At 69.4% G+C, this 25,862-nt stretch overlaps 1 protein-coding gene across 3 annotated transcripts in view; it reads right to left on the bottom strand.

Annotated features, from left to right (window-relative positions):
* Window positions 1–25,862, bottom strand: part of INTS3 (integrator complex subunit 3) — a 53,616-nt gene that overhangs the window by 2,943 nt on the left and 24,811 nt on the right. Inside the window, exons 7-26 of one of the 3 annotated variants that reach the window (XM_089772686.1) lie at window positions 23,175–23,319; window positions 22,302–22,431; window positions 20,343–20,440; window positions 19,103–19,294; window positions 18,222–18,324; window positions 17,726–17,805; window positions 17,236–17,327; window positions 16,200–16,306; window positions 15,538–15,657; window positions 14,528–14,657; window positions 12,916–12,970; window positions 12,068–12,171; window positions 11,666–11,710; window positions 11,180–11,299; window positions 10,812–10,965; window positions 9,770–9,838; window positions 7,803–7,878; window positions 2,150–2,258; window positions 1,823–1,871; window positions 612–779 (exon numbers count right to left, since the gene is read on the bottom strand). In XM_089772686.1, coding sequence (XP_089628812.1) covers window positions 612–779; window positions 1,823–1,871; window positions 2,150–2,258; window positions 7,803–7,878; window positions 9,770–9,838; window positions 10,812–10,965; window positions 11,180–11,299; window positions 11,666–11,710; window positions 12,068–12,171; window positions 12,916–12,970; window positions 14,528–14,657; window positions 15,538–15,657; window positions 16,200–16,306; window positions 17,236–17,327; window positions 17,726–17,805; window positions 18,222–18,324; window positions 19,103–19,294; window positions 20,343–20,440; window positions 22,302–22,431; window positions 23,175–23,319 — 2,146 coding nt within the window. Of the gene's footprint in view, window positions 1–611; window positions 780–1,822; window positions 1,872–2,149; window positions 2,264–7,802; window positions 7,879–9,769; window positions 9,839–10,811; window positions 10,966–11,179; window positions 11,300–11,665; window positions 11,711–12,067; window positions 12,172–12,915; window positions 12,971–14,527; window positions 14,658–15,537; window positions 15,658–16,199; window positions 16,307–17,235; window positions 17,328–17,725; window positions 17,806–18,221; window positions 18,325–19,102; window positions 19,295–20,342; window positions 20,441–22,301; window positions 22,432–23,174; window positions 23,320–25,862 lie in introns of all 3 variants that reach the window. The other 2 variants (XM_089772685.1, XM_075907783.2) reach the window with 2 other exon arrangements.

Genomic DNA, 25,862 nt, shown 5'->3' with positions numbered 1-25,862 from the left:
GGTGTGACGTGGGGGGGTCTGCTCTGTGACCCGGTGCCCCCACCTGGCTGCGCTGTGGGATTCCCACGGACTCACCCACGTGTGGATTGGCCCAGGCACCTCGGCCCAGCCTGGGCAGGGAACAAGGGGGGGAGACGCCACCTGGCTGGGGGCAGGGCAGGCTGGGGGAAGCGGAGGAGAGCAGGCTAAGTCCAGGCCGGGGGGGGTCGGGGGCCTGTGACCCCTCCCCCAAGAGGACTGGGCTCTGCCCTGGCTCCGGTGTCGGCATCGCTCCTGGAGAGGCCGTGACCCTTCTACTCCACTGGCCGGCGGGGTCACGTCGGGCTGCGGCCGCGGGCAGGGTCGGGGCACCGGCCCCCAGGGGTGGGTGTGGGGGCGTCTCAAGGGGCAGGGCCACGCGCACCGACGGCAGAGCAGGCCTGGGAGAAGGGATCCCAGCAGCCCCGGAGCGCAGCCGCCACCCCCTGGGGCCCGGGGGAGCGCAGCCGCCACCCCCTGGGGCCCGCGGGCGCGCTGCCAATAGAACAGCGGCGCGAAGGCCTCCCAGCCGGCCCGGGCTCTCTCCGGCGCCCTGAGCAGGCCGCTGTGGGAGGGGTACGCCCCCCCCTCACCTCTGGCGCTTCCGCGGCAGGCTGTTGTTCTTGATCAGCAGGGACTTGATGTGCTCGGCCAGCAGGTCGTCGTGCTTGATGCACCAGTGCCGCAGGATGCTGGTGGTGAACTGGTCGTCCGTGTGGCACGGCCGGCTCAGCACCATCTTCACCATCTCCTCGCTGGGCCTGGGGAGGGGGGGGCTCGGCCCGTCAGTGGAGCGCCACACACTGCCGGGGGCAGGACTCCCCCTCGCCCCGGAGGGACCAGCCCTGGGCCCGTCCTGCCCGGGATCCCAAGCATTCCCGCAGCTGCTGGGAGCCGCGAGGGACCCAGGACTCGCGGGTTCCAATCCTGGCTGTGCCAAAGTCTCTGCCCCTTCCTGGGCCTCAGTTTCCCCTCTGCAAATGGGCAGAATCCCCACTGCAGAGGTGCTGGCGGGGCAATGGGCTTGGGGCTTAGAGGTGCCAGACATGAGGCCGGGCGCTTCTGCAGCCCCCAGGCAGAGATCAGCCTGAAGTGCCGGGTCCGAGCAGCCAGAGACGGGGACGGAGGAGAGATTCCGGGAGGGAGGGCCCGGGGCCTAGCCTCCCCTTCCCCCTCCCCCTCCCCGCCTAGACACGGCCGCACGCCCTGCCCAGCCTGACACCACCTGGCCTTCAAACCCTGCCCAGGACCCGGGCACTGCACTTCCACGGGGGGGCGCCCCGTGACCAGAGGGGTGCTGCTCAGCCCGGGGACCCGCAGGAGGGGCTGGCCAGTGGGGCGGGGGACACGTCCTTTCCACGTGCAGCAGCGCTTCTCCGAGCCCCCCCCCCCCCCCCCGCGTCCACCCAGCCGGGACACGGGAACCTCCGAGCCAACAGCCGGGCAGGACTCAGCCCCTGCCACAGGCCCTGATCCGGCAGCCAACTGCGCATGGGCCACGGCCCCAGGGTTCCCACGCAGAGGTCCCCCTGGCTGCCGACGGGGCTCCGCAGCGCCTGGCCCTGCCCAGCTCGCCTTGGGGAACCCCGGCCTGGTGCGCCCCCCACTGGGGGAACCTGGCCTGCTCCCAGTGCCCCCTGCGATGGGGGAACCCGGCCCAGCTCGCCTTGGGGAACCCCGGCCTGGTGCGCCCCCCACTGGGGGAACCTGGCCTGCACCCAGTGCCCCCCGCGATGGGGGAACCCGGCCCAGCTCGCCCCTCGCTGGGGGAACCTGGCCCGCTCCCAGCCCCCCACATACGTACTTCTCTCGCCGCAGCTGCAGCAGCAAACAGGAGAGCGCTTCCGGGTGCTCTGCAAAGGAAACCAAGGGGGCTCGTTTGCTCCTAGCCGCGGGGACCCGCAGGGAGCGAACCTGAGCCGAGGGACCCACAGCGCCTACCAACTGCCCCCGGGACTCCTCCCGCCGTCTGCCAGGGAGCCTGGGACAGGGCCACGGGCGCCCGGCACACCGCGCCCGCGTAAAGCGGAGCCTCGTGCAGAGTCCTTGGCACCGCGTGCTCCTCTGCCCACACGTGGCCGGGCGGAGGAGGGGTGCCCAGGCACTGCGGGACGGGGGGAGGGGCGCCCACCTTTGTACTTGAGGTGCTGCAGGATGGGGATGATGGTCTCCAGCGGGATGTTGTGAGCCAGGAAGAGCTGCCAGGTGCAGTACTGCTCGAACGTCTCCCAGTCCAGGCTCTGAACTAGCGGGGGGCAAAGTGCCCGTCAGGCCGGGAACGGCTCCAGCTGCCGCAGGGACTCGGGCAGGGCCGCGGGGAGCCCTGTTCCCCCCAACGCGCAGCTAGTCCGGGGAGCTCCTCCCGCACCCCAACTCCCACCCCCAGCCTCTCCTGCCCAGCCCCTCCTGGACCTCAACTCCCGCCCCGAGCCCCCCAAACTGCAGGGTCTAGTGCTGCAGGCCAGCGACGTGGCTGAGGCGCACGCTGCAGGGAGGGCTGGTCTGGGGGGGGCCCTGGTTCCCTCTAAGGTGTGCGCCTGCGCAGCTGCATACAAGGAATTCGAGGCCGCCGCGCTCCCCCCTCCTCTGATTGGCGCGTGGCGGGCGTAACCCTGTTCCACTGCTCCCGCCTTCCCCTCCTTCAGCTGCTAACTCCAGACTTTCCCTCCTCCAGTCACTGCGTGATCCCGCCAGGGCCTTGGAGCCGCTGCCCCGGGATGGGATGGACTTTGCCTGGGGCCCCTTTGGAGCCAGAGCTGCTTGCCTCTGCCGCTGCCCAGGAACTAAAAGGAGAATGGCAGGAGGGGAAGCCGAGGGGCTTTCAGCTCGCTGGATGGTTGGGCTGTGGGTTCCCCCGACGCGTCCCGTGAGTGCACGGCTGAGCTAAGCGAAGGTGCAAAGGCTCGCTGGATGGTTGGGCTGTGGGTTCCCCCGACGCGTCCCGTGAGTGCACGGCTGAGCTAAGCGAAGGTGCAAAGGCCGAGCAGCGTGGGGCAGCCGCGCAGGAGAAGGCCCCGGACTTCGACGTGCGGCGCCGGCTCTTGCTCCAGCACACACAGAAACCCGGCCTGGGAAGCCCGCAGAGACTGGCAGGTGTCACGTCACTGGATTTTAAGGGGAGCAGCCAGGTCACTGCTGCGCCCGCGGGGGGACGGTTGCTCCAAAGTGGGCATGAAGGGGGCCACGGGAGGTTGTTCTCTACTGACTGTGCGGTGTCAGGAGGGGGAGTTATGGGCATGGGCTTTGGGCTGGTGCTGGGAATGCTCTCTGCCTGCCGTAAAGAGCAACTGTTCAGCCCACGACTATGCTACTGGCCAGGCTCCAGGGACAATGGCTCTCAGGGTGCCCAACACACCTGAGGGATGCTCTGGAGACCTGCAACCCAGCCAATATCATGGCTGCTGCCATGGGACACAGGGGCAGGTCACTGGGCCACGTGACCCACTCGGACTTGGGAAACCAGGAACAGATATAAAGTGCCATGAGGCGGGTTCCATTTTGTCTTCAATTCTGCTCCTGATCCCGGATGCGGCCTTGCGAGGGACAGAGCCCGGGGGGGGGGGGGGGGGGGGGGGGGGGTCGCCGACCCCTCCTGACATGGGACGTGCACCAGAGACTCCTAAGCCGGCCGTTTGTACCAGCTCTGCTGAGAGCCTGCAGCGAGAACTGGGGGATTGGTGCATGTACCGTATTCTCCTCAACCTCACTCGCCTCCTTTTCCTTCTTTTATTAATAAACCTTTAGATGTTCGATGCTAAAGGATTGGCCCAGCGCGATCTTGTGGGTAAGATCCAGAGTGTAAACAGCCGGGGATCTGTGGCTGGTTCCTTGGGACCGGGGGACCTGTTTGGGGGAGGTGAGATCGGGTTCTAGAACCCCTCACTGATGTGCAGGCCTGGGGCTGATTGGGGCACAGGGAGAGCTGGGGTGTCGAGGGGTTTTGCTCGTGAGGCTTCCTGCTGGCTGGTTTGGCAGCTGCAGCGCTCGGTGTGACACATGTGGCCGATTTGGGAAGGTCTCCAGTCGAGGGCTGTAAGGAGCCCTGGTTTTGAGCAATTCGCCCTGAGCAGACGCCCTCAGCGGTGCCCAGACCCGGCCTGGCCTGTCACAGCAGGAAAATCCTTCCCTAGGAAAACTGCAGCGTGGAAAGAAACCTCCCTGCTGCTCACGATCCCTGCTGCGTGCGCGATTCGCCGGTGACTCTTTCTAAAGGTCAGGGCACAGTTGTGAAGTGGCAAAAGGAACCTTTCCACTCCTCCCCAGCAATGTGCAGACACAGCCGTGTCATGGGGGGGAGAGCAGAGCCTTCCTCACAGGCCCCTAGCCAGCTCCTTTGTCTGCTCTTCCTGGCCAGAGCCCCACGCTGAATGGAAACGGGGTCAGCTGGGTTTCTAACCAGCCTTTGATGAAGTAAGCAATGGGGATCATTGCGGGTTTCCTTTGGTTCCTAATTGTGCCCAATGTTCGTGCCACGACAAACTCCTCCTCGCTCTCAGGAGGGCCGCCGCGTCAGTCTGGAGCTTCAGAAACAAGCAGCGGTCCAGTGGCACCTGAGGATACGTCTACGGCAAACTCTGCTGTGTCCAAGGAACGTGTCTGCTCTCCCCAAGAGCAGATGCGTTTTTTCGGCATCCCTGTAAGCCTCGTTTGACGCGGAAGGAGGGATGTTCTGAAAAACGGTTTCCCCGACATGTGGCCCAGTGTAGACGAGCCAATTGTCGGAAAAGCCTCGTCCGAGAAAAGAAGCGGGAAGATACGCAAGTGGCGGGCTGCAACGTGCGTGTTTCCTGGAGGAATGGTGCAGTCTAGACCCAGCCTAAGGCTACGGCTGCACTGCTGGGTTTTTGCGGAAGAGGCTATGCAAATCCCGCTCGCATTTGCACATCTTCTTCCGGAGGAGGTTTGGGGCTTTTTATTGGCGTGTAGACAGGGCCAGTGTCAGGAAAGCCTCTTTCACAAGCCCCTGGAACCCTCCATTTTTGAGGAATAAGGGTGTGACCGGGGGGGGGGGGGGGCGCCCTGGGCCCCCTCTGGTTTGCAGTCACTGGTTGCCTTGTTGGGCTGTGGCTGCCCCCTACTGGCCTGTGCTGCTCTGCAGAGACTCTGTGTGTCTGCAGTGCCCGGCGGGGGATGCTCCCTGAGGGCGGGCCCGTGGCCCGTGGCCCGTGGCCCAGCCACGTCTCACCTGGCCAGGGGAAGGAGCTGGAACAAAGGAAGGGGTGTGGCTACTGGGGGGGCAGGGGGGAGTGACCCGTGGCTGGGAGAAGGGGCCGTCGGCTGGGCAAAGATGAAGAGAACAGAGGAAGCTGAACACGGGGGTGGGGGTGTCAGGGCCTGTGTCCCCTGCCCCCAAGAGGTCTGAGGCCGTCTGCCCCGACTCCTGTGTCCACACTGAGCCCGTGCCGGGCTGTCTCTCGGAGAAGCAACACGCCCTCTCTCCTCTACTGGCTGGCGGAGCCCCATGGGGCTACAGACGGGGGTGCAGGTCGGGGCTCCCCGACACGCTGTCACACCGGGATCTCGGGATGGGTTTCCACGTGACGGGGCGTATCCTCGGCAAAACCCCTTCCGCAAAAAGAATGGGCAGATACGCAAATGCGAGCGCGATTGGCAGCCCCTCTCCTGCAGGGGAGCGGCAGGGCAGCCGGAGCTGGCACAGCAAAGTCTATGGAATCGGCAGCTTCGTGGGCAAAGCCCCTTCCTCTGCGCAGGGACGCAACGGGGGAGTCGATTAACGAGAAGCAGAAGCTTAGAGGTTAATGCTACAGGCCACACACATTTCCCTCCCCTGCCAGGCTGGCCCGGCTCAATCTGGGGCCTACCCTGCTGCCAGGAGGGCAGGCAGCTCAGCTCAGCCCAGCCCTGGCTTGCGCCAGGTCCCAGGGCTCAGACACCACCCCCAATGCGCTGCTGTCACCCCTCACTGCTGCCTCTGTATCCGGCAGCTGGTCCTTAGACGGGCTCCCCTCACAGACCAGCTCCCACCCGGCCCCCCACGCTGGCTGCCGAACAGTCGCCTAACCGACAGGAATTCAGGAAGTAACTGGGCTGTTCAATTAGTGAGCTGCAGAGGGAATACCAGCCCCGCGTCTATCGGCTCGTGCGAGGAGGGGCCTTTACCCGCGCAGGCTGACGCCGCCATAGATTTTGGTTACTGAAAACCCTGTCGTGTGAGTTATTTATTGATCTCACATCGTGCACCTTGCTGATTCTCCCTCGTTTGGGGATTCTCTCTTCGGTAACGTGAGTCAGTTGTGGGCGGTGCCACGTGTCGAGCTGGCGCACGTGACCTCACTACTGGTGCACAAGACCAAGCTCACTCCGCCCTCGCACGGCAAGACTTAAAGGGACGCTGGCAGGGTCCGTGTCTGCCCGGCCAGCAAAGTGGAGCAAAGGCTGGTGCCTACGTCTCGCAATGAACCGCGCTGCCTGTGGCACTAGGAGCGAGCCCTGGCCAGCACCTCTACAGCCTGGCAGCCCCAGCAGAGAGAGTCGGCACTGGCATCCCCAGGGATGGGAGGGGGGTTTTGCCAGCCCAGAGTGTAACGCTGCAGGGAGAAGAGGCCAGAGTCCGCCACAGGCTGCACCTCCAGGCCTGGCCCCCCGGTTACCCCACATGCTCACAGCCACTGGGGGCTTGGGGAGCAGGCATTGCCTGCCCAAACTGGCAAGCGTGGCCCCGCCCACACAGCCATGTAGCGACTGGCACAGCCTGCCCGTGATGGAGGGGCTGGGACCTTGGAGGGGTGATCGCCTCCCCCGCCCTAGGTTCATTCAACGCCCGTCACAGCCACTCCTACAGGTCCGTGCCCCCCTCCCGTATGGCCACGCCCGCCCCGTACGAGCCCTCCTCCCGTATGCGCCCCACGCCCGCCCCATACGAGCCCCCCTCCCGTATGGCCACGCCCGCCCCGTACGAGCCCTCCTCCCGTATGCGCCCCACGCCCGCCCCATACGAGCCCCCCTCCCGTATGGCCACGCCCGCCCCGTACGAGCCCTCCTCCCGTATGCGCCCCACGCCCGCCCCATACGAGCCCCCCTCCCGTATGGCCACGCCCGCCCCGTACGAGCCCTCCTCCCGTATGCGCCCCACGCCCGCCCCGTACGAGCCCCCCTCCCGTATGCGCCCCACGCCCGCCCCATACGAGCCCCCCTCCCGTATGGCCACGCCCGCCCCGTACGAGCCCTCCTCCCGTATGCGCCCCACGCCCGCCCCATACGAGCCCCCCTCCCGTATGGCCACGCCCGCCCCGTACGAGCCCTCCTCCCGTATGCGCCCCACGCCCGCCCCATACGAGCCCCCCTCCCGTATGGCCACGCCCGCCCCGTACGAGCCCTCCTCCCGTATGCGCCCCACGCCCGCCCCGTACGAGCCCCCCTCCCGTATGGCCACGCCCGCCCCGTACGAGCCCCCCTCCCGTATGGCCACGCCCGCCCCGTACGAGCCCCCCTCCCGTATGCGCCTCACGCCCGCCCCGTACGAGCCCCCCTCCCGTATGCGCCTCACGCCCGCCCCGTACGAGCCCCCCTCCCGTATGCGCCTCACGCCCGCCCCGTACGAGCCCCCCTCCCGTATGCGCCCCACGCCCGCCCCGTACGAGCCCCCCTCCCGTATGCGCCCCACGCCCGCCCCGTACGAGCCCCCCTCCCGTATGCGCCCCACGCCCGCCCCGTACGAGCCCCCCTCCCGTATGCGCCCCACGCCCGCCCCGTACGAGCCCCCCTCCCGTATGCGCCCCACGTCCACCCCATACAGCCCCCTGCCCGAGGGGGGACCTACTCACTCAGGATGTTGAGCACTGAGTCTTTTCGGAACATCACCAGGTTCCCCATCATGACGTGACACACCAGCTCCTGCAGCTGGAAGCAGGGCAGAGCCGTAAGCACAGGCAGGCCCAGGATGGGGGGGTTTCCCCAGCACGGCCCGTGCGGCGCACACGAGCGGCCCCCAGTGCCAGCAGGGCTCCAGCAGCCTGGGGCAGGGGCTTGTGGCTCAGAGCCCTGCGAGGCGGCTCCCGGAGATGCCGCCGGCCGAGGGCCCCAGGGAGCGTCCCGGTGTCAGGCAGCACGCCCCACAGGCCGGCGGGAGCCCAGGCACAGCAGCAATCACATGGGTCCCCCGTCCAGGGCTGGCCCCGCAGGGCAGGAGTCCCGCGTCACCACGGGGACTCTCGGATTCGGCTGCCGGAGGGAGCGCCATGCAGGCAGAACCCAGCTGGAACGGTGCCACTCGCAGGGGGCCAGCTGCGCCCTGGCCCCTCTGGCAGCCTGCGCCCGCCTCCCGCTGCCCTGCTCCGGAGAAGGGCTGGTGGGGTGCCAACGCCTGCCTGCCTCCCTGCGAAGGGAAGGGGCAGCGGGAGCCGGGGCTAGCGCTACCCTGCCGCGCAGGGCCTGGTGGGACTGAAGCAAAGGCTGCTGCTCTGCTCCGGAGAAGGGCTGGTGGGGTGCCAACGCCTGCCCGTCTCCGGCTGCCCCTGCCCCCCTGGAGAGGGCCGGCCACGCTGGGCCTGCGGCGTGGCACACTTCCCAGTGCGGGCGGAGTACCCCGTGTCCTGGGGAAGGAACCCTGAGCCTCACCCTGCCTGTGCTGGAGCGACCTGCAAGCTGGCTGGGGCCAATCCGGTGCTCCCAACAGCGTCTGCACCCAGCCGCCCCCCTCAAAGTTCTGCTGTGTCCCCCTCCCCCGCTGTCCTCTCCACCGGCTCCTCCGCCCACGGCCACGCGAGCCGGCGCCGACACACTGGCCCCTGCGGCCTCCCGGGAGAGCCAAGAGCAGCCCACCTCGGCTGGATCCCGGCAGCAGAGGCTGGCTCAGGGCTGCCAGCTGTAGGGGAGCCAGGTCCCTGCCCCTCACCGGCAGCAGGCAGGGCCAGCCGGGGAGCGTGGCAAGCAGAGGCGGCGAGTGGGAGAGGAAAGGCGCCGCCGTGCGCTGGGAAAACGGAGGGAGTCCCGAGCCACAGGCGGGCACCCGGACTCTGGCCCTGCCTGTGCCCGTTAGCATCGAGCGGCCTGCCGAGCCGTCGGACATGCAGCCCACGAGGCTCTCGGCAGCGCCTGCTCCAGACGCCCCCGCCGGGAGAATTCGGCGCTGGGCCCCGCCGCTATTTCTGGGTTCCCCTGAGCTGCTGTCATGGCAGCTCCTAAGCGCTGGGGCTGGGAGAGGGTCCTTCCAGGCGATCGCCACGCAGGGCTGCAGTATGGACGGCCTGGCAGGCCGAGAGCGAGCAGGGCCCGGCCCCACACCCCAGCCCAACGGGCTGCCCCTGCGGCGCAGGGCCGGGGGGAGCCGTCTCCGGGGCAAGCCCCCCCGCAGCCTGCGCTCCTGCCGGGGGGAGCGGGAAGGAGGGACAGCCGGGCCGCAGCAGATCACCGGCCTGACCCGAGGCTGTGGCACCCCCGGGAGCAGATGCACCCCGGTGTCCGCCGTGCCCCCAGCTCTCGCAGCATCTGCCAGCCAGGCGGGGCCGAGACTGCCAGGGTCGCGCTCGGCCCCTCTCTCAGGGGAGGGGTTTGCTCTGCTGCAGCCTTTGCTGCCCCCGCGCCCCCCCGCCGCAGCTCAGCCGGGATCAGAGCAAATCCCTGCCCACGCCCCCCCGCCTCCTGCCTGCAGCCAGCTGGACAGGCCCTGCATGGATGTGTCTGCCATTGACCGGCGCTGCGGCCCAGGGCTCCGCCCGCCCTGCCACGGCTCCGGGCACGGCTGCTGCTGGGTGCCGCTGGGACGGGGCAGGCGCTCGCTCCCCGCTCCTACCTGGGCCGAGTCGATGACGGCGACGATCATGTTCAGCAGCTCCCCGCTCCGCAGGGTCTCGTCCGGGAACTGAAAGAGTCGCCAGCAGAGCCCGGCTCAGGGAGGAGGCCGAGGGAGCCATGGACAGACTCAGCCTCCCAGGAAGGAAGCCGCTGCCCACGTCTGGGCCCGGGAGCCAGCTGCTCTGGACGTCCCTCGTGCACAGACCAGGTCGCAGGAACCGCTGGGCCTGGCCAAGGCTGGAAGACCCCCCCCCCCCCATCCCGGGAGAAGGCTGCCTGAGGGGGGCCCTGCGCCCAGCAGGGGGCGCCCCAGGCCGTGGGACGGCCAGCAGGGGCGGAGTGGGGAGAGCCTTGTGCCGGGGGCTCTCCGCACTAAGCCCTGTCAGCCGGGCCAGGGCAGCCGTGCTCCGTGGGGCCGCCGCTGGGCCGAGGTGCCTGGCTCAGATCCCCCCCCCCCCCCCCGGCTCAGCACCCCGAGGCCGGTCTGGGGGACGCCGGGGGATCAGAGCGACCAGTCCCTGAGGCTGGTTTCCCACATTGTCCCCCCCTCCCTTGGCCGCGTTTCCTGAGCCGGGGGGGGAGGTGGGCAGCTTGCTCCTGCCAGGAGCAGACAAGCCGTGACCCGGGTCGTGCCGACTCTGGCAGGCTGGGCGCAGCGCGCTGGGGACTCTAGCCCCGCGTTCGCACACTCTGCCGGGAGCGGCGCCCAGAGGGGAGGGACGAACTGTGGAACCGAGCCCGAGCCTGGAGCTAGCCGGCCTAGACGCGGGCCCCGGGGAGCCAGGCTCGCCCTCCCGTCCCCCCCCAGCCAGCCAGCAGAGCAGCCCGCCCCTGTGGGGCAGGAGTTCCCATGAGCCCTGCAACGGGCCTCGGGCGCTGCCAGGCCACGAGAGAACTCGCTCCCTGCAGGGCTCCTACCCAAGCAGCAGGCCGAGCAGTTACCCTGCATGGTCCGGGCTGCCTGGACCTGCGGGCCTAGCTCAGGGTGCCTTGCGCACCGGAGCCGACCGGGAGAACCTGGGGCCGGGCCGGGCTCTCACCTCTGTGTATATGGAGGGGGTGAGGTAGCAGAGCAGCCGCACGTCGTCCTCCTGGCAGGCCTTCATGTCCATCATGAGGCAGGTGTGCAGGTCCCCCAGCTGCGTGGCCTGGGCGAACGACTCGTACAGGTTCATCTTCCCGGCCGCTGCTTTGCTACAGAGGGGCAGCAGGGGGAGTGAGCGAGCCGGCCCGGGGAAGGGCCCAGCTCCACTCCTGCCTTCCCGGGGAGCCCAGCTCAGCAGCAGCTGGGGTGGGAAGGAAGGAAGGGCCCGGACAAGCCAGCACAGCAAAGGCAAGAAGCCCCTAGAGCCGCCTGGCTGGGGGAGTCCCCCCGCCGAGAGCCCAGCCCACGACAGACCCGCCCTACCTGGCTCTCAGATAGTAGAGGAGATGGTAGCCAATCTTGGGCTGCTTCTGGTAGAGCTCAGACAGGAGATCCAGCAGCAGAGAGAAGCTGCTGTTGTCCTCCTGCATCTGGCAGAGGTTCCTGGGGGGAGCGCGTTGAGGGTGAGAGGAGCGCGGTGCAGCGGGGCAGGGTGGCAGCCCGGAACCTGGGCGGGGGGGGGGGGGGGGGGCGCGTGCAGAGCAGGGGCGGGAGATCTCCGCTCTCAGCGAGCTCCATGGGCCGAGGAGACACGATGGGTCCGGCAAGCTCCCCCCGCCCCATGGGGACACAGCTCCACAAGCCAGGAACCCGGCTCCATCACTTCAAACAGCGCCCGGCCTTGGGCCGGCAGGGGCCACACAGCCGCTGCCCTGCGCCGGGGACCCCCGCTAGGCCCGAGCAGCCGCAGGGCTCAGTGCGCCGCGGGCGACACGAGACCCTGAGTCAGGCCAAGCTCCAGAGACTCACCTAAATATCAGGTAAAGCGGCTTCCCCACCGACTCCTCCAGAGACCTGCGAGGGAACCGCAGCGTCAGCCGCCGGCCGGCACCACCCGTGGGGCAGGGCCAACACGCAGCCCTGCGATAGCCCCCCCTCCCCGCAGAGAGGGGAGATGCTCGTGGCCACTTCCCTCCCACCAGGGGCAAGATGAGGACAGGCCACGGGGGCACTTAGACGTGGGCTCCCAGAGCCCGTGGCATGGCGCTAGCTGCCACGTATGGCTCAGGCTACAGGGTCCCGTTGTCGCCCTGGCGCCGCGTGCTGGGCCAGGGGCCAGCCGGGTTCCCGCCGCTCCACGAGCCGGGGCCTGTGGAAGCTGCGGAGGGAAGACCCCAGCCGCCAGCAGGGAAGGACGAGCCGGAGACATACTCCTCCGTGATCTCCTCCGGCAAGACCTCCCCGCGGAAGTGAGCCTTGAAGAGCTCCTGCAGGCAGGAGGCGAGGATGGACAGCTGCTCCGAGTCAAAGTCGTCCTGGGGAGAGAGGAAGGGCTGAGACAAAGCCCCGTCTCCGATTTCCCCCAGCGCGGGCGCCCTGGCTGCGGGGACGGGATCGGGCCGCCGGGGCGGAGACAGGTGCCGGCTGTCAGAGCTGGTTACAGCGAGACGTCTCTGCCAGGCACTAGTGGCTGGGACGTCCAGCTGCTTGCGCCCCCAGCCAGACGGAGCCGTGCAGCGGCACGAGGGACCTTGCGCAGCAGGACAGGCGCGGCCCGCAGGTGGCGTGCTGAGGGCAATCTGCCCCACTGGGGATGTACTGGGTCCCGGGCAAGCGGCCAGCCCCAGCCCCGGCCGGCAGAGCGCAGCTGCGGCCCCTTGGGAGCTCCTCCGGGCTCTCACCCTGACATGTGCCCTGAGCCCAGCGCCATCAAAGCAGGGGATCCGTCACTTGGACACTCGAGATAAGCGAACGCGCCAGGATGCCCCTTGGCTCCGCGCCCAGGGGCACTGGCGCTAGCTAGTGGGACCTGTCCGGGCACTGCCAGCGCGCCCATCACCATGGCATCTGGGCACCGGGCTGCCTGCCCTCACCTCCCATGCGCGGTAGCCACCCCCAGCCCGGCACCCCACGCTGAGCGGCACGCTCCCCAAAGGGCTTGGCTTAGTCACATGGCCAGGGGGAACGCAAGGCTTGGAGCAGACGGCGTCCCCAAGGCCCACCCCCCACCCCCACGTCACAGCCTGAGGCGGGAGCATCGTGTCGTGTTTGGGAGCTACCTCCAGGACTTGATCCACGATTTCCTGCATGACCTCACACTGGGCTTCCGTGTCGCTGCAGCACAAAAACAGGAGTCACCGGGGAGGCAGGGGCACTGGGCCAGCCGGCTCTGCGCAGGACCCGTGCATTTGGGGGCCGGGCAGGGGGCGGAGCCGTGCGGGAGGGCACCCAGGGGTGGCGCTGCACGCCGCCAGCGAGACCAGTGCTGGGTCAGGCTCCAGGAAGCACAGAGCCGCGCCAGCCGGCTGGAGACAGACCCAACGCCCAGGGCGCGGCAGTCAGAGGGGGGCCGAGGGCCTGGGCGCGGAGCCCCAGCACAGACCCCGAGTGGCCAACCAGGGAAAAGCAGCCCCCCACCCCCCAGAGGGCCGTGGACTGGAGCCTTTCGCCGCCCGCCTGGGGTTCCAGCGCCCGTGGGGATGTGTGGGCGGGGCCAGTGCTGCCTCCAGAAGAAAACCCAGCCCGGCTGGCGCTGCCTGGCTCCCTCGGGGCCCAAGCCCCACAGGAGAGCGTGGGGAGCCTCTCCCTGCACAGCTGGTCCGGGTCCTGGCCCTGGCCAGAATCCCTGGGGGCATCAGTCACATGATTGGATTTTAAGGGGAGCAGCCAGATCACTGCTGTGCCCGCGCAAGGGGGGGGGTGTGTGTGTGTGTGTGTGTGGTACAAAGGGGGCCCTGGGAGGCGTCAAGTGGAAGCTCATGTCCTACTGATCGTGCGCTACTCCTGTCCTGGCGTGGTGTCAGGAGGGGAGTTATGGACACAGGCTCCCTGCTGTGAGTGTTCTCCGCCTGACACAGCAGCGGGCCTGGACTGCCTGTGGTGAGGAAGGGATGGCCAGTGAACGGCTGTGCTCGCTAGCACGGCCCCGGGGAGGCCAACGCATCTGGGAACCTGCCAACTGGCCAGGGTAGAATGGCTGCTGCCATGTGGAACAGAGACAGGTCGCTGGGCCACGTGACCCGCTCCGCGTGGGAGACACCAGGGAGGGATATAAAGTGCCATGAGGCGGGTTCCATCTTGTCTGCAATCTCACTACTGATCCCGGATGCGGCCTTGCGAGGACAGAGCCGGGGGGGGGGTCGCCGACCCCTCCTGACATAGGAGTCTGGTGCACATCCTAAGCCGGCCGTTTGTACCAGCCCTGTGGCGAGCCTGCATCGAGGGCGACGGGTGCATGCAGGGGACCGTGCTCTGCTTAACCTCCCTCTCCTCCGCTGAATACACCTTTAGATGTGCGATGCTCGAGGACTGGCCCAGCGCACTCTGTGGGGACGATCCGGAGCGTACATGGACTGGGATCTGGGGCTGGTTCTTTGGGACCCGTTCGGGTAGGCGAGATGGGTTCTCTAACCCCTCACTGGTGTGCAGGCCCGGGGCTGTTTGTGGCACAGGGAGAGCTGGGGCGTTTTGCGCGTGAGGCTTCCTGCTGGCCGGACTGGCAGCTGCAGCGCGCGGTGTGGCTGGTGGGGGCGTATTTGGGAAGGTCTCCAGTCTGGGGCTGTAAGGAGCCCTGGTTCTGAGCGGACGCCCTCCGCGGCGCCCAGACCCGGCCCGGCATCCCAGACAGCGACTCGGGAAGAGCCCCGAAGGACAGCCCCCGGCCAAGCCCACCTGCCCTTCTGCAGCAACAGGACTTTGTCCTTCAAGGACTCGTCCAGCTGGTCCAGGAAAGGCGTGATGTCCACCGGCTCCTCCACAATGGCTTCTTTGATGGGATGGAACCGGAACTCCCGCTTCTTCCCTGCCGGGAGAAACCCAGCCAGGCTCAGCCCCGCTGCCCCCACCGCAAGCCCAGCGGGGCCGCGGGTCAAAGGGCAGAGCCAGCGGCGGGGGCACCAAGTGTCATGCCACGGCTCCCGAGTTCCAAGGCACTGGCAGCCCAGCGAGCCAGCCCCAGACGCCTGGTGCTGCCGGGGTCCGGCGCAGGCTGGGGAGCTGCGGGACGCCAGTCCACTTCCACCCCCACACCCTGCTCAGCAACTTGCCCCAGCCCACAGCAGAGACGGAGCGCTGCCAGCTGGGAGGGTCTCCCCACCCGAGCAAGCTGCCAGCCCGCCCAGCGCCCTGCAGGGCACCAGCCTGCGGCACCTGGACAGCGCTGCCACGCGCAGCCCGCTGCTTCGCCGGCCGGGCCGCCCCGTTTTACTCCCTCATCGCCAGAGCGCCGGAGACTCAGAGCCGTTCCGCCAGTGGCAGCCAGGCAGCATCCGAGAACAGCACGTCAGGCCTCCAGACCGGCCAGCCCTATGGCCCAGGGCCAGATCCCCAGGGAGTGGGCGAGCCCTGGAGGGAGAGTCCAGGCCCAGGCCTCTGGGGTCCCAGACAGCAGCGCCCCACGGCTCAGCCTACCCTGGGCCCCATTTCAAGGGGAGGCTCCAGAGCCAGTCAGATCAGCAGGGCGTATCCAGGGGCTGGGGGCCCCCGGGGAGGCTAAGCCCCGAGAACGGAGCCTGCAGGAGCCCAGGCGGCAGCTCCCCCGCCCCGGCCCCCACCCGAGGGGCAGCTCTGCCCACGTGCCGCTTGGGAGCACGTGGCCCTGGGAGCCCGGCTCGGCGGGAAGGGAGGCGAGGGGGGACGTGGCAGCCCTGGGAGGCGGGACTGGCGGCCCACGGCCTCCTCACCTTTGCTATTCAAGTCCTCTTCATCGTCACTGAAGGCCGCCTCGGCGTTGTCATAGCAACTGTCATCCTTGTCCGACATGTGATTCTCCATCTCCATGGAAACTGGCTCCTCGATTTTGACTGCGGAAGTGAAGGGCCGAGCCATCAGTGTGGGCCGGGGGGGCCTGGCCACCCGCAGCGGGGCAGAGCCCCCGGCCACGCTCCCCCAGGGCGCGCCCGACCCGCAGCCCCACTTCCAGGACCCGGGCAGGGCACGGATGTTTTGTAGGAGCCGGCACCTCGCGCCCAGGCCTGGCCGGCAGTGCCCAGGAGGTGCCAGGCAGAGCCTCCGCAGCAGGACACGGGGCAGACGCTGCATTTTGGGCGTCGGGTCACTGACTCGCCGCGAGGGGCTCTGTGGGCGGGGCATCGTCACGCGCAGCTCGCGGGAGAGGAGCCCGGGGCGCGGCGCCAACACCAAGGGCCCCATGGGGGAGCAGCACCTCTGGAAAGTGGTGTCTGCTCCTAGATGCCTGGCCGGGAGGCTCCAGCCAGACACCGGAGAGCAGCCAGTCTGCAGGGGGCTGCAGCAGCAAGAGGGGCGAGCCGCAAGGCAGTGACCCCCCCCCCACCCCCCGCGGGACCCACCGCTGCCCCCCCCCCAGTAGGGCCCTGCTCTCTACCTTCCATGGGCGGGGAGGGCGAGCTGCAGAACTCGGGGAATTTCTCCCTCAGCATGGCACGCAGCTCCTTGTCCAGCTTGGGGTTGTCAAACAGGGGGGCCAGGGGCCTGCGTGGGGAGGGGAGACAGCCAAGCCAAGATGCATTTCCCGCCCAGACCCCAAGGAGCCCAAAGCAGGAGCTCCAGGCCCTGCGGCAGCCCCGGAGCCAGGCCAGGCCTGAGCGCAGACGGATGGGTCGGCCCCGGCACTTCGCCCACACCCTGCTTCTGGGGCGCAGGGCACCCGGCACCGGGACACGCTCAGGTGTGAGGTGCTGGGCCCAGGAGCGAGCCCCGGCACGTGAGCCATGCTGCCCAGCACAGCCAGGCTGGGCCAGGGGGATCCAAAACCCAATCCCAGGGGCATGTGCTGCTGGCCACCCCCATCCGCCCCCGGGGGACGGGAGGGACGGTGCCAGGGTCCCTACTTCTGCCTGGCTGCGGCCCCACGGCCCCACTTAGGGCAGGAGCCAAGAGACCAGCCCGGGGAACGGCCCCCACTGCTCCAGGCTGCTCCCCTCCCCCGGCAAGGCCCTTAGCAGCAGCCAGCCCTGGCACTGAGCTCCGCCCGCCCCCCTCAGAGCCAGCAAGCTGGCTGCTGGGGCGCAGCAGAGGAGCCACGGCCCAGGCTCCAGGCTCACTCCCCCAGGGAGGCCTCAAACCACGGACCACTCTGCCGCGGGAGCTGCGGCCAGGATGCCCCTTTCCGGCCGTAGGCAGCAGCTGGAACCCGGCAGCCTGGCAGCAGGAGAGCCCCACCCGCCCCGAGGAGCCGTGGCTGTCCGCGCCGCGCCCAGGGACGGGAGCAGAGATCCCCAGACTGGGAGGCTCTGACACTCGTGCTCCCCAGAGAAGCGGGAGCTCATCCAAGGCAGCCCTGGGCTGAGCGGAGGCTCTCAGGCCCCTCGCTCCCAGGCAGGACAAATCCCCGGCCCCGCACGAGCCGCCAGGCGCTTGGGCTGGGCCAGGGCGACAGCGCGACCCCAGAGCCTGCTTACGCCAGGACCCGCTTCTCCACGATGTGGGTGAGGGAGTTGGACACGCCTTGCCGGACGTGCGCCTCCAGGGGCGGGTAGAAGTTGGGGATGATCTGCGAGGGGAGGAGAAAACCGTTAGTGCCGGCGCCCTGCTGCCGGGAGCCGCACGCCCAGGGCGAAACGCAGACCCGCTGGCCCGCGCTAAGGCAGCGATCGGCAGCGCCAGCTCACAGCGCGGCCACGGCCCTCGGGGAGCCCTGGGAACCGCGACAGCGCCCGGGCGCATCAGGGAACCTCCCGCCGCGGGGACCGGAGAGAACGGCCGCTCCGAGGGTCTCTGGACCGAGCCCTCCAGCCCGCCCACCCTCCCCCGCCGCTCTCCTTTGCCACCTGCTGCGAGGGCCAAGCAGCAACCCGCTGCCCACAGAGCTTCCCAGGCCGCCCCGCCCCAGTGTCCCGGGGGAACCCGGCCTGAGCGCGTTAAGCTCCCGGGGCTGTGGGTGCAGCTCACCCGGCACATGAAGTCCAGCAGCGTGGCCGTGATGGCAGGGTGCGGCTTCATGGAGTGATTCATCACCAGAATGGCCGGCTCTGGAAAGCAGGAGCAGAGGCCTGGTCACCCACCGCCTCACACCGCTGGGAGACGCCGGCAGACGGGGCTCCGTACCCCTCGCGGCCCACCCCACAGCGGGGGCTTTGGGCCTAGCCAGGCCCAGGGAAGGGGCCCATCAGTGCCCTGAGCCCCCACCCAGGGGCTGGGCTGGGCGGCAGTGGGGTCGGCCAGGCCCCCGCGCTCCAGCCCAGCCACAGAGCCTAGGGGAGCGCCTGCCAAGCCCCAGCCGAGAGACCAGGCTTCAGGCGCTATCTGCGCTGTCACCTCCTGGCTCCAGGGGCCTGGGCCACACACTGGGGAGCCAGCCTTCCCACCGCACTGGGGATGGGACCCCCGGGGCTGCCTGGCGCTCCAGGAGGGGGCTGAGAACACACGGGCGCGGGGCGCACGGTACCGATGTTCATGATGTTGTCCTTCTCGGGGCTGAAGAAGAGCCAGTCGTAGAACAAGGCCAGCTTGGCGTTGGAGGCAGCGACGTTGGACTGGGGGAGAGAACCCTGAGATCAGGACGGCAGCAGCGTCCCCCCGCCCGGGCCGTGGTTGAGCGGAAGGGGGCAGAGCCAGCCTCGGGCCCGGCTCTGAACGCCGCCGGCTGGGCGCGGGGGTCCCAGCAGGCCTACGGGCGGGAGGGGTCAGGCCTGGGAAGCACTGGAGGTGACTGGCTCCGTCGGCAGCTGCTACACGGGCCGGGGGCCAGGGCGGCTGTTCCGTCCCGACGCTGCAGGTCAGGCCTGGGGTCTCCGGGAATCCTGCAGGCACCTGCCTGCTCTACAGCCGCCTTCAGCCAGCGCCAGGAGAGCCCCACTCCCGCCGGCAAGCCCAGCTGCACCCGACGGGCTGCGAGGCGCTCCTGAAGCCTGCCCCTCGCCGCGGCTCCGCAGCAAGGCCGCCCCCACAGCTCCCGGGTTCCCAGGCCTCCGTCTCCCCTCCGTCCGGCAGCCCCTGGCCCATGCTGGGTTTACGTGAACAGCCAGCGGCGGAGGCAAGGGAGGGCTCACGCCCCCGCTGGGCCACAGGCAGAGCCCCGACGCACGAGCAGGGCAGAGCGGGCGACTCGCCGATGGCGCATGGCGGTTCCGTGGCACAACCGGGATCCGGAATCCCAGGCCTCCTCGCTCCGGCTCCCACCCCACGCTCAGCCCCAGCCAGGCCCCCGCAGATGGCCCCGATGGGTGAACTGCTCCTCCGAGCGAGGTGTGCGCTGGCAGGCCCGGCGGGGGCCAAGGCTGCGTCAGCCCCACGCGGGGGCTGGGGAGGAGCCACGCGGGGGCGTACCGTGCAGGTGGTGAGCAGCCAGCCGATGATGGCCCAGCGGGGGAGGATGTCGGAGCTCAGCACCTCGTTGGAGGGATGCACCACGCCGCAGATGTAGCGGATGAGGTCGCAGCGCAGGGACTGGCTGTCGGGGGTGGACAGGTACTGCCGCTGGAACCAGTCCTGGTACCGCTTCTGCTGGCCGAAGCGCACCTGGCGGGGCAGGGGAGAGACAGGCTGGGCCACGGAGCCCCCGGCGCCAGGGGCTGCAGCGACTCACTGCCACAGCCACCCCCCAGTCCCTGAGAACCAGCTCTCAGCCGCCTGGACAGACCCCAGCTCCCCGTGCCCGCTGGGACCAGGCCCGGCCCTCGGCCCTCCAAGGTTCATTTCCTCCCCCAGCAAGCGGCCGCCGCGCGAGGAGCGAGCCCGCCCTGCTGCCTGCACACACAAAGGCTGCTCCCGGCACCGGCCCTGCCCCTCCGGCATGGCAGAGCTCGGCTCGCCCGCAGAGAAACCGCGGCGCCCCCTCTGGAGCAGAGCTCCGCAGCCCAACGCCGGCCTTTGCACAGCGCCTCGGGCTCGCCGCTCAGCTCCGGCCGGCCTTCCCTCCCTCCGGGCACACGGCTAGAGGGGAGAGCACGCCCGACTCCAGCTTCCATGCCCTCCCGTGGCAGAGATCCCCAGCTGCGCAGACGCCCGGGCGCTCCTCCCCAGCACCACAGGGCTGGCCCAGGAAAAGCCACTAACCCACCCAGCCCCAGCAAACACTCCGCGGGAAGCCCCCCTCTCAGCACTGGCCCAACTCCTGTTCTTGGGGACACTAGTGTGAACCCAGAGCAGCTGCAGGGAGTCAACGAGAGCGAGTCCAGATCCCTGGGGCGGTCGATGAGCACATCAGCTGGGCCACGGCTCTCCTGCCACGGGGGCACTTCCCCCGCTCTGCTGATCCCAGCGGGGCCGGCTCAGCAAGCCCCTGGCGACCGGCCACGGTCAAACCCAGACCAGGCCAATCTCACTCTCAGGCCCGTCCCCCGGCCGAGGGGAGACCGCCAGGGCCGAGGCACAAAGCCCTGGCACAGCTCTGGGGATTGCCAGAGGCCTGTGTGTCCAGAGCCACCGACGGGGGAAGGCCCCACCCCCGGCTGTCCCCGCTCAGCACTGGAGGAGGGCGGAGGGGACAGGCTGCCCCCCGCTAGAGCTCAGGAGCCCCCCGCCCCATTGCGCCCTCTGGGCCCCGCGGGAGGAGCAAAGCGGGTACCCGGGACGTCATGAAGAGCAGCTTGGTCTCCATGTCCGGGGTGAGGCGGCAGGCCAGGAACTTGCGCGAAGTTCTCAGCTGGAGGAGCTGCAGGACACCTGGGAAGAGGAAAGGCTCAGAGGTCAGTCCCGCGTCCCCTGACCCTCCTGCCTGCACGGGCGCCAGGCTTCCGGAAGAGACGGAGAGCCGCTGAGGCGCCTGCGCTAACCACTAGCCATGCTGCCCCCAGAGCTGGGATCCCGCCCGAGGCCGGTCTGGGCTGGGGCAGGCTAGCTCCCTCCCGACGTCCCACCCTCGGCCCCGCTCACGAGCACGGTCTCAGCCCAGCCCCCACCGCAGCGAGGCGCCCAGGGCAGCCCCAGGGCATTCTCCGCCAGCCGTGCGCTGTGAGTGTGGCCCCCACCCACAGGTGGCCTGGCCAGCGGGGCTGCCTCGGGGCCCAGCCCCTCTCTGGCTTGGCTGCAGGAGAGCGAGCATCGGCGGTGATGAAGCCGCCTGTGCGCCGGGAGGCCAGGCAAGGCCTGAGAAAGGGAAGCGGGGACGCCAGCAGCCGCGGCGGGACGGGACAGACGTACAGCTCCGCTGGCGTTCCTACACCAGGTCTACGGCCCCCGAAATCCCGCCCGCGTCCGGGCGGCGGACAGGCAGAGCCGAGTGCTGGCTGGCTGGCGTGCGGCCGGTCGCTGGGGGAATTGCGGCCCGGCAGGCGCCTGGGCCGGGCTCACGGCACCGCACAACCCCACTCCGCACAGGCAGACTGCGGGAGCAAGATCCGGGGGGACCTTCCGGCCTGGCCGCGTGAGGCACCAGCTGTGGGGTCTGGGGAAGGGACAGAAATGGAACCAGCTGCCCACTGGGGGCTGCAGCACGAGGGCTCGAGCGCAGTGGGCCCAGCGTGCAGCCGGGAGCCCTGGCGGGGGCCAGGCTACGCTCTAAGGCTGGACGAGCGCGCAGGGCAGGACCTGTCCCAGCCCCCACAGCCAGGGCAACAGGAGCGGCAGGGGTCCCCAGCCCCGGCAGAGGCTCAGCGAGGGCTGGGTGAGAAGGGCTCTTTCAAGTGCCATTAACACGCCCCCAGGGCCAGGCGCCAGGGCGGCTGCCTCCCACAGGCTCCTTCCAGGGCTGCAGGCCGCAGAGGGCGATGTAGACAGGCTAAGGCCCAGCAAGCTCAGGCCCCGCTCGCCAGGGGGAGACCCCCAGCAGCCACCGCTGCCCTCGCTCCCCACGGGCCTTCCTGGGGGCCTGCCGAGCTCAGCCGTTCCGTGGGGCTCTCGGCAAAGGGAGCCGAACCCAGCAGTGCCCCTGCTTGCCGGGTGCCTGCCTGCCTCCCCTACACGAGGAAAGCTGCCTGGACGACAGCACAGAGCCCACACGGCGCCAGGCCCTGGCGGCACATCCGGGCCTAGGAAAGCCACGTGGGCACAGGCTCCGGCGCACCCCAGCTCCTTCGCCCCCCGGCCAAGGAGGCAGCAGGCAGGGCAGTGCAACCGGGCTCAAGAATGACCCGGAGGGGCTCTGCCGGAGCCGGACTCATGAACGGCCTGTAAGGGGGGCGGGGCGGGGGATCCTCGCGCCGGAGCGCACACTGGGCCATCACAGCTGCTCCAGCTTCGCCGCGCCCCAAGCACGAGGGATCTGCGGGCGGGAACCAGGATATCCAGCTCCTGCGCCGGGGACTCTCCCGCAGCGCTCTGCAGCCCACGGCCCGCTCTCCCTGCGGGGACGTGAATGGTCAACGGGCCAGGGTTACCGGCTCCGGTACGCCAGCGGGGGCTGGACCCCCCCCCCAACTGGCTCACCAGGTAAACGCTGTTCACCACGTAACGGGACTTTTCCATCCCGGACTGCCGGCCATGCCCCGCTGCGGTGGGCTGTGCCTGGCTCCGTGCAGCCCAGAGGTGCGTGCCGGCTCTGGGGGCCCGGGCGAGGCCGCCGAGCCGCCCGCCGGGTGCCGCCTACCTGTGAACTGGGCGCTCAGTGCCTGCGGATTGTGGATAACGTCCTTCCAGAGCTGCTCAAACTCCGGTATCCTGGCAACGTTCTGCAGCAGCCGCACCAGGTCCCGGCCAATCATGAAGCAGTCCATGAACTTGGGCAAGGAGAGGAGAGATGCTGGATTGTTTGCCGGCTCCGGGGAGGGGGCCGGGAACACTCAGTTCTTCCCGGGGAGCGGCTCCGCGTGAGTCACTCTGCACAACACCCTCGCCGCGCGGGCAGGTTCTGAGGAGGCCGGCTGGCAGGCGGGAAGGCCACTGGCTCTCAGATGAACAAGGGGGCCGTAAATCTCGGGATTTATCTCCACCGCAGCGACAGGCTCTGCAGCTCAGGGTCTGATGCTGAAGGCTCCGGCGAAGGGGCAGCAGGCTGACCCCGACCTGCTGCGGAGAGCCCTGCGCGCCAGCAGCACTGTGGACCCCCGAGTCCCCCAGCCTCCTGTGCCAAGCTGCGGGGCCTGTGGCTTCTAGAGCGGGCCACCGAGCCCCCCGCCGCCGGCTGCGTGCCCATCGAGCGTGCTCTTACGGTCGGAGGACGCGGGGCCGTGATGCGCTGGAGCTGCTGCTGGAGCAGGGGGCAGGGACCGGGCCCGGCATGGGACAAAGCCCCCAAAGGACTAGCCCCACAAGCCAGCTGTCCCGAGCACACCAACCAACGGGCAGGGTCCAAGCAAGGCCGGCCGGGCGCAGAGCCCACGGCCCCCAGTTCAGAGCAGCTGCGGGTGCCACGCCCTGCTCCCCAGCCACTGCCCCGGCTGTACCCGACAGGCAGAGCTCGGGTCCCAGCAGGACCACACACAGGTCTTCCCTCGCCCCCACGCGCCCCGGGCTGGCTCACCCGCTCCCGGAGCAGGGAGATGCAGAAGTCCACCTCCTTCTGGCGCAGGGCCTGGAGCTGCGAGGTGCCGTGATGGTCCACGATGAGCCGCAGGTAGGTGTACACCGCCATGGCGATCAGGATACTGCTCTTCACGACCCACTCTCTGGGGACAGGCAGGGGCAGCCCCGTGAGCCAGCACCACTCCCCTCCAGCCAAGCCCCCGCGCCGCTGGCACTAACCCTGCGAGACATGGGAGGAAGCGGCTCCCGCTGGCTCACACCGGTCCTGACCCCACACCATGCCTGCCCTGAGGGGAGCAGGATGCGCGGCGTGCCCAGGCCGTGGCAAGGGCTGGGCACCTCCCACTGATAGCTGCCAATGGCCCGGGCCTGTCAAATCCGGCTCCCACGAGCCCCAGCGGGAGCCTGGCCGAGGAAGCACTCGCCGCGCAGGGCTGCCGGCTTTGGACCCCCAGCGGGAGCCTGGCCGAGGAAGCACTCGCCGCGCAGGGCTGCCGGCTTTGGACCCCCAGCGGGAGCCTGGCCGAGGGAGCACTCGCCGCGCAGGGATGCCGGCTTTGGACCCCCAGCGGGAGCCTGGCCGAGGAAGCACTCGCCGCGCAGGGATGCCGGCTTTGGACCCCCAGCGGGAGCCTGGCCGAGGGAGCACTCGCCGCGCAGGGATGCCGGCTTTGGACCCCCAGCGGGAGCCTGGCCGAGGAAGCACTCGCCGCGCAGGGATGCCGGCTTTGGACCCCCAGCGGGAGCCTGGCCGAGGAAGCACTCGCCGCGCAGGGATGCCGGCTTCGGACCCCCAGCGGGAGCCTGGCCGAGGAAGCACTCGCCGCGCAGGGATGCCGGCTTCGGACCCCCAGCGGGAGCCTGGCCGAGGAAGCACTCGCCGCGCAGGGATGCCGGCTTCGGACCCGCAGCAGAGCCGGCTGCGTGCCCACCGAGGGACTGAGCACAGCCAGCCTTTGGCAAGCCACCGGGCGTTTCTCCCCGCGTGGCACTGCCCGACGCTCAGACAGCCACAGGCTAGGGGCAGAGCATCTGTCCCTCCTCCTGCTCCTGGCCCCATCACGCTGCCCCCTTCGCCCATGCCCTCACCCACCCAGTGCTGCCTCCCCGGCGGCTCCTGCCAGCTCTCAGGGAGGGAGTTTCCTGTGCCCGTGTCAAGGCCCGCACCCGTGACAGCCCGCAGGGTAGCAGTCTGCAGTGATAAGGGGAACCAGGGCGGGTCCAGAGACCAGTGCCATGTTCAGTGCCCAGCCGGTCTCGCCCGGCACCGAGGGACACCAGCGCACAAGCCCCAGGCCCACCGCACCGGGCTGAGAGAAGGAAGAGAAGGGGAGAGCTTAGGGAAACGGGAGGCGGCGAGACGGCCGAGCAAGAAGCAGGGTGCTGGAGAAGGGCCGAAGCGGCTGCCGCTGGGGAGCTGCACAAGGCTGCAGAGTGGGCACCAGGCAGAGGGGCTGGACACAGACTGTCTCCACAGCTGCTTCTAGAGCCACAAAAGTGAGCCGTCGAGCACACCCCGGGGGGGCGCCCCACAGGGCAAAGCTCGCTGCCCCAATGCCCATGGGCGGGGGGGAGGGAGACAGAGCAGCGCGCCACCCACGGGAGGGGGGGGACACAGGGCGGAGCGAGCTGCCCCAATGCCCATGGGCGGGGGGGAGGGAGACAGAGCAGCGCGCCACCCACTGGAGGGGGGGACACAGGGCGGAGCGAGCTGCCTCAAGGACCACGGGCGGGGGGGCCCCACAGGGCGGAGCATGCCGACCCGACGCCCGTGGGATCTGCACGTTTGAAGGGCTTTAGCCGTCTGGGCCACACACCCAGGGACCAGCCCTGCCCCAGAGGCGGCGGCGGCACCGGCAGAGCACACAGGCCTCTGCTGCCAGCGCCCAGTGTCACAAGCAGAAGGATGCGCACACGGGGCCAGCCCGGCCTGGGCTGTTTCCAGCAGCACTTGCCTTCTGAGGAGCCAGGCCAGCAGCTGACTAGGGCTTACGGCCCATCTAGCTCGTGCCTTTGGCCACCCTGCCTGGGCGCTGCCCCAGCACCCCCCCCGGCTCCAGAGGGGTTTCAGGATCGACCTTTGCTCCCTGAAACACGGTCACGGGCTCCGGGTGCCAAAGCGCCACCTTCCTGCCGTTGCAGCCCGCCGGCCCCGGCCCCGGCCCGCTGCCAAGCCTGCTGGCAGGGACGCTGCCCAGCCGTGAGCTGCTGCCAGCCACTGGGAAGAGGCCAGAGCTGGGGCCGTTAGCGTGACTGACAGACAATGGCTCCATGGCAAACGAGTCAGCTGCCCTAGATCACTGGGAGGAGGAGGGGGGGCAGTGCCCAGGAAGCAGTGCCAAGCTCTGCTCTCCCAGGCCGGCTGCGCCCGGCCCCAGCGCTAGCCTGGCAGCGGGGCTGAGGTTCCAGCTGGGCAGGGCCTGGATGCGTGAGGGAATGAACCCTCGCAGGCTGACAGGTCCGGTCCCTCCCCTCGCCCCCCGATGCTCACAAGCAGCAAACCGCCGTCAGGAGGGGCAGGACGCGGCCGGCAGAGCACCTGAGCTTTTCCAAACCCTTCCAAGGCAGCAGCAATGGCTTGGCCATTAGCGCTAGCGGGCGAACGAGCCTCCTCTCCAAGCCCGCCCCCGCTCCGGAGCGGCTCGTTTAATTAAACCACGCAGCCGACACTCGGCAGCACAATCTG

The sequence above is a fragment of the Pelodiscus sinensis genome, chromosome 22 (genome assembly GCF_052426305.1).
Source record: "Pelodiscus sinensis isolate ZL-2025 chromosome 22, ASM5242630v1, whole genome shotgun sequence".
Lineage (NCBI taxonomy): Eukaryota > Metazoa > Chordata > Testudines > Trionychidae > Pelodiscus > Pelodiscus sinensis.
Note: the sequence above shows the minus strand (reverse complement) of the source record. Positions and strands in the feature narration are given on the sequence as shown.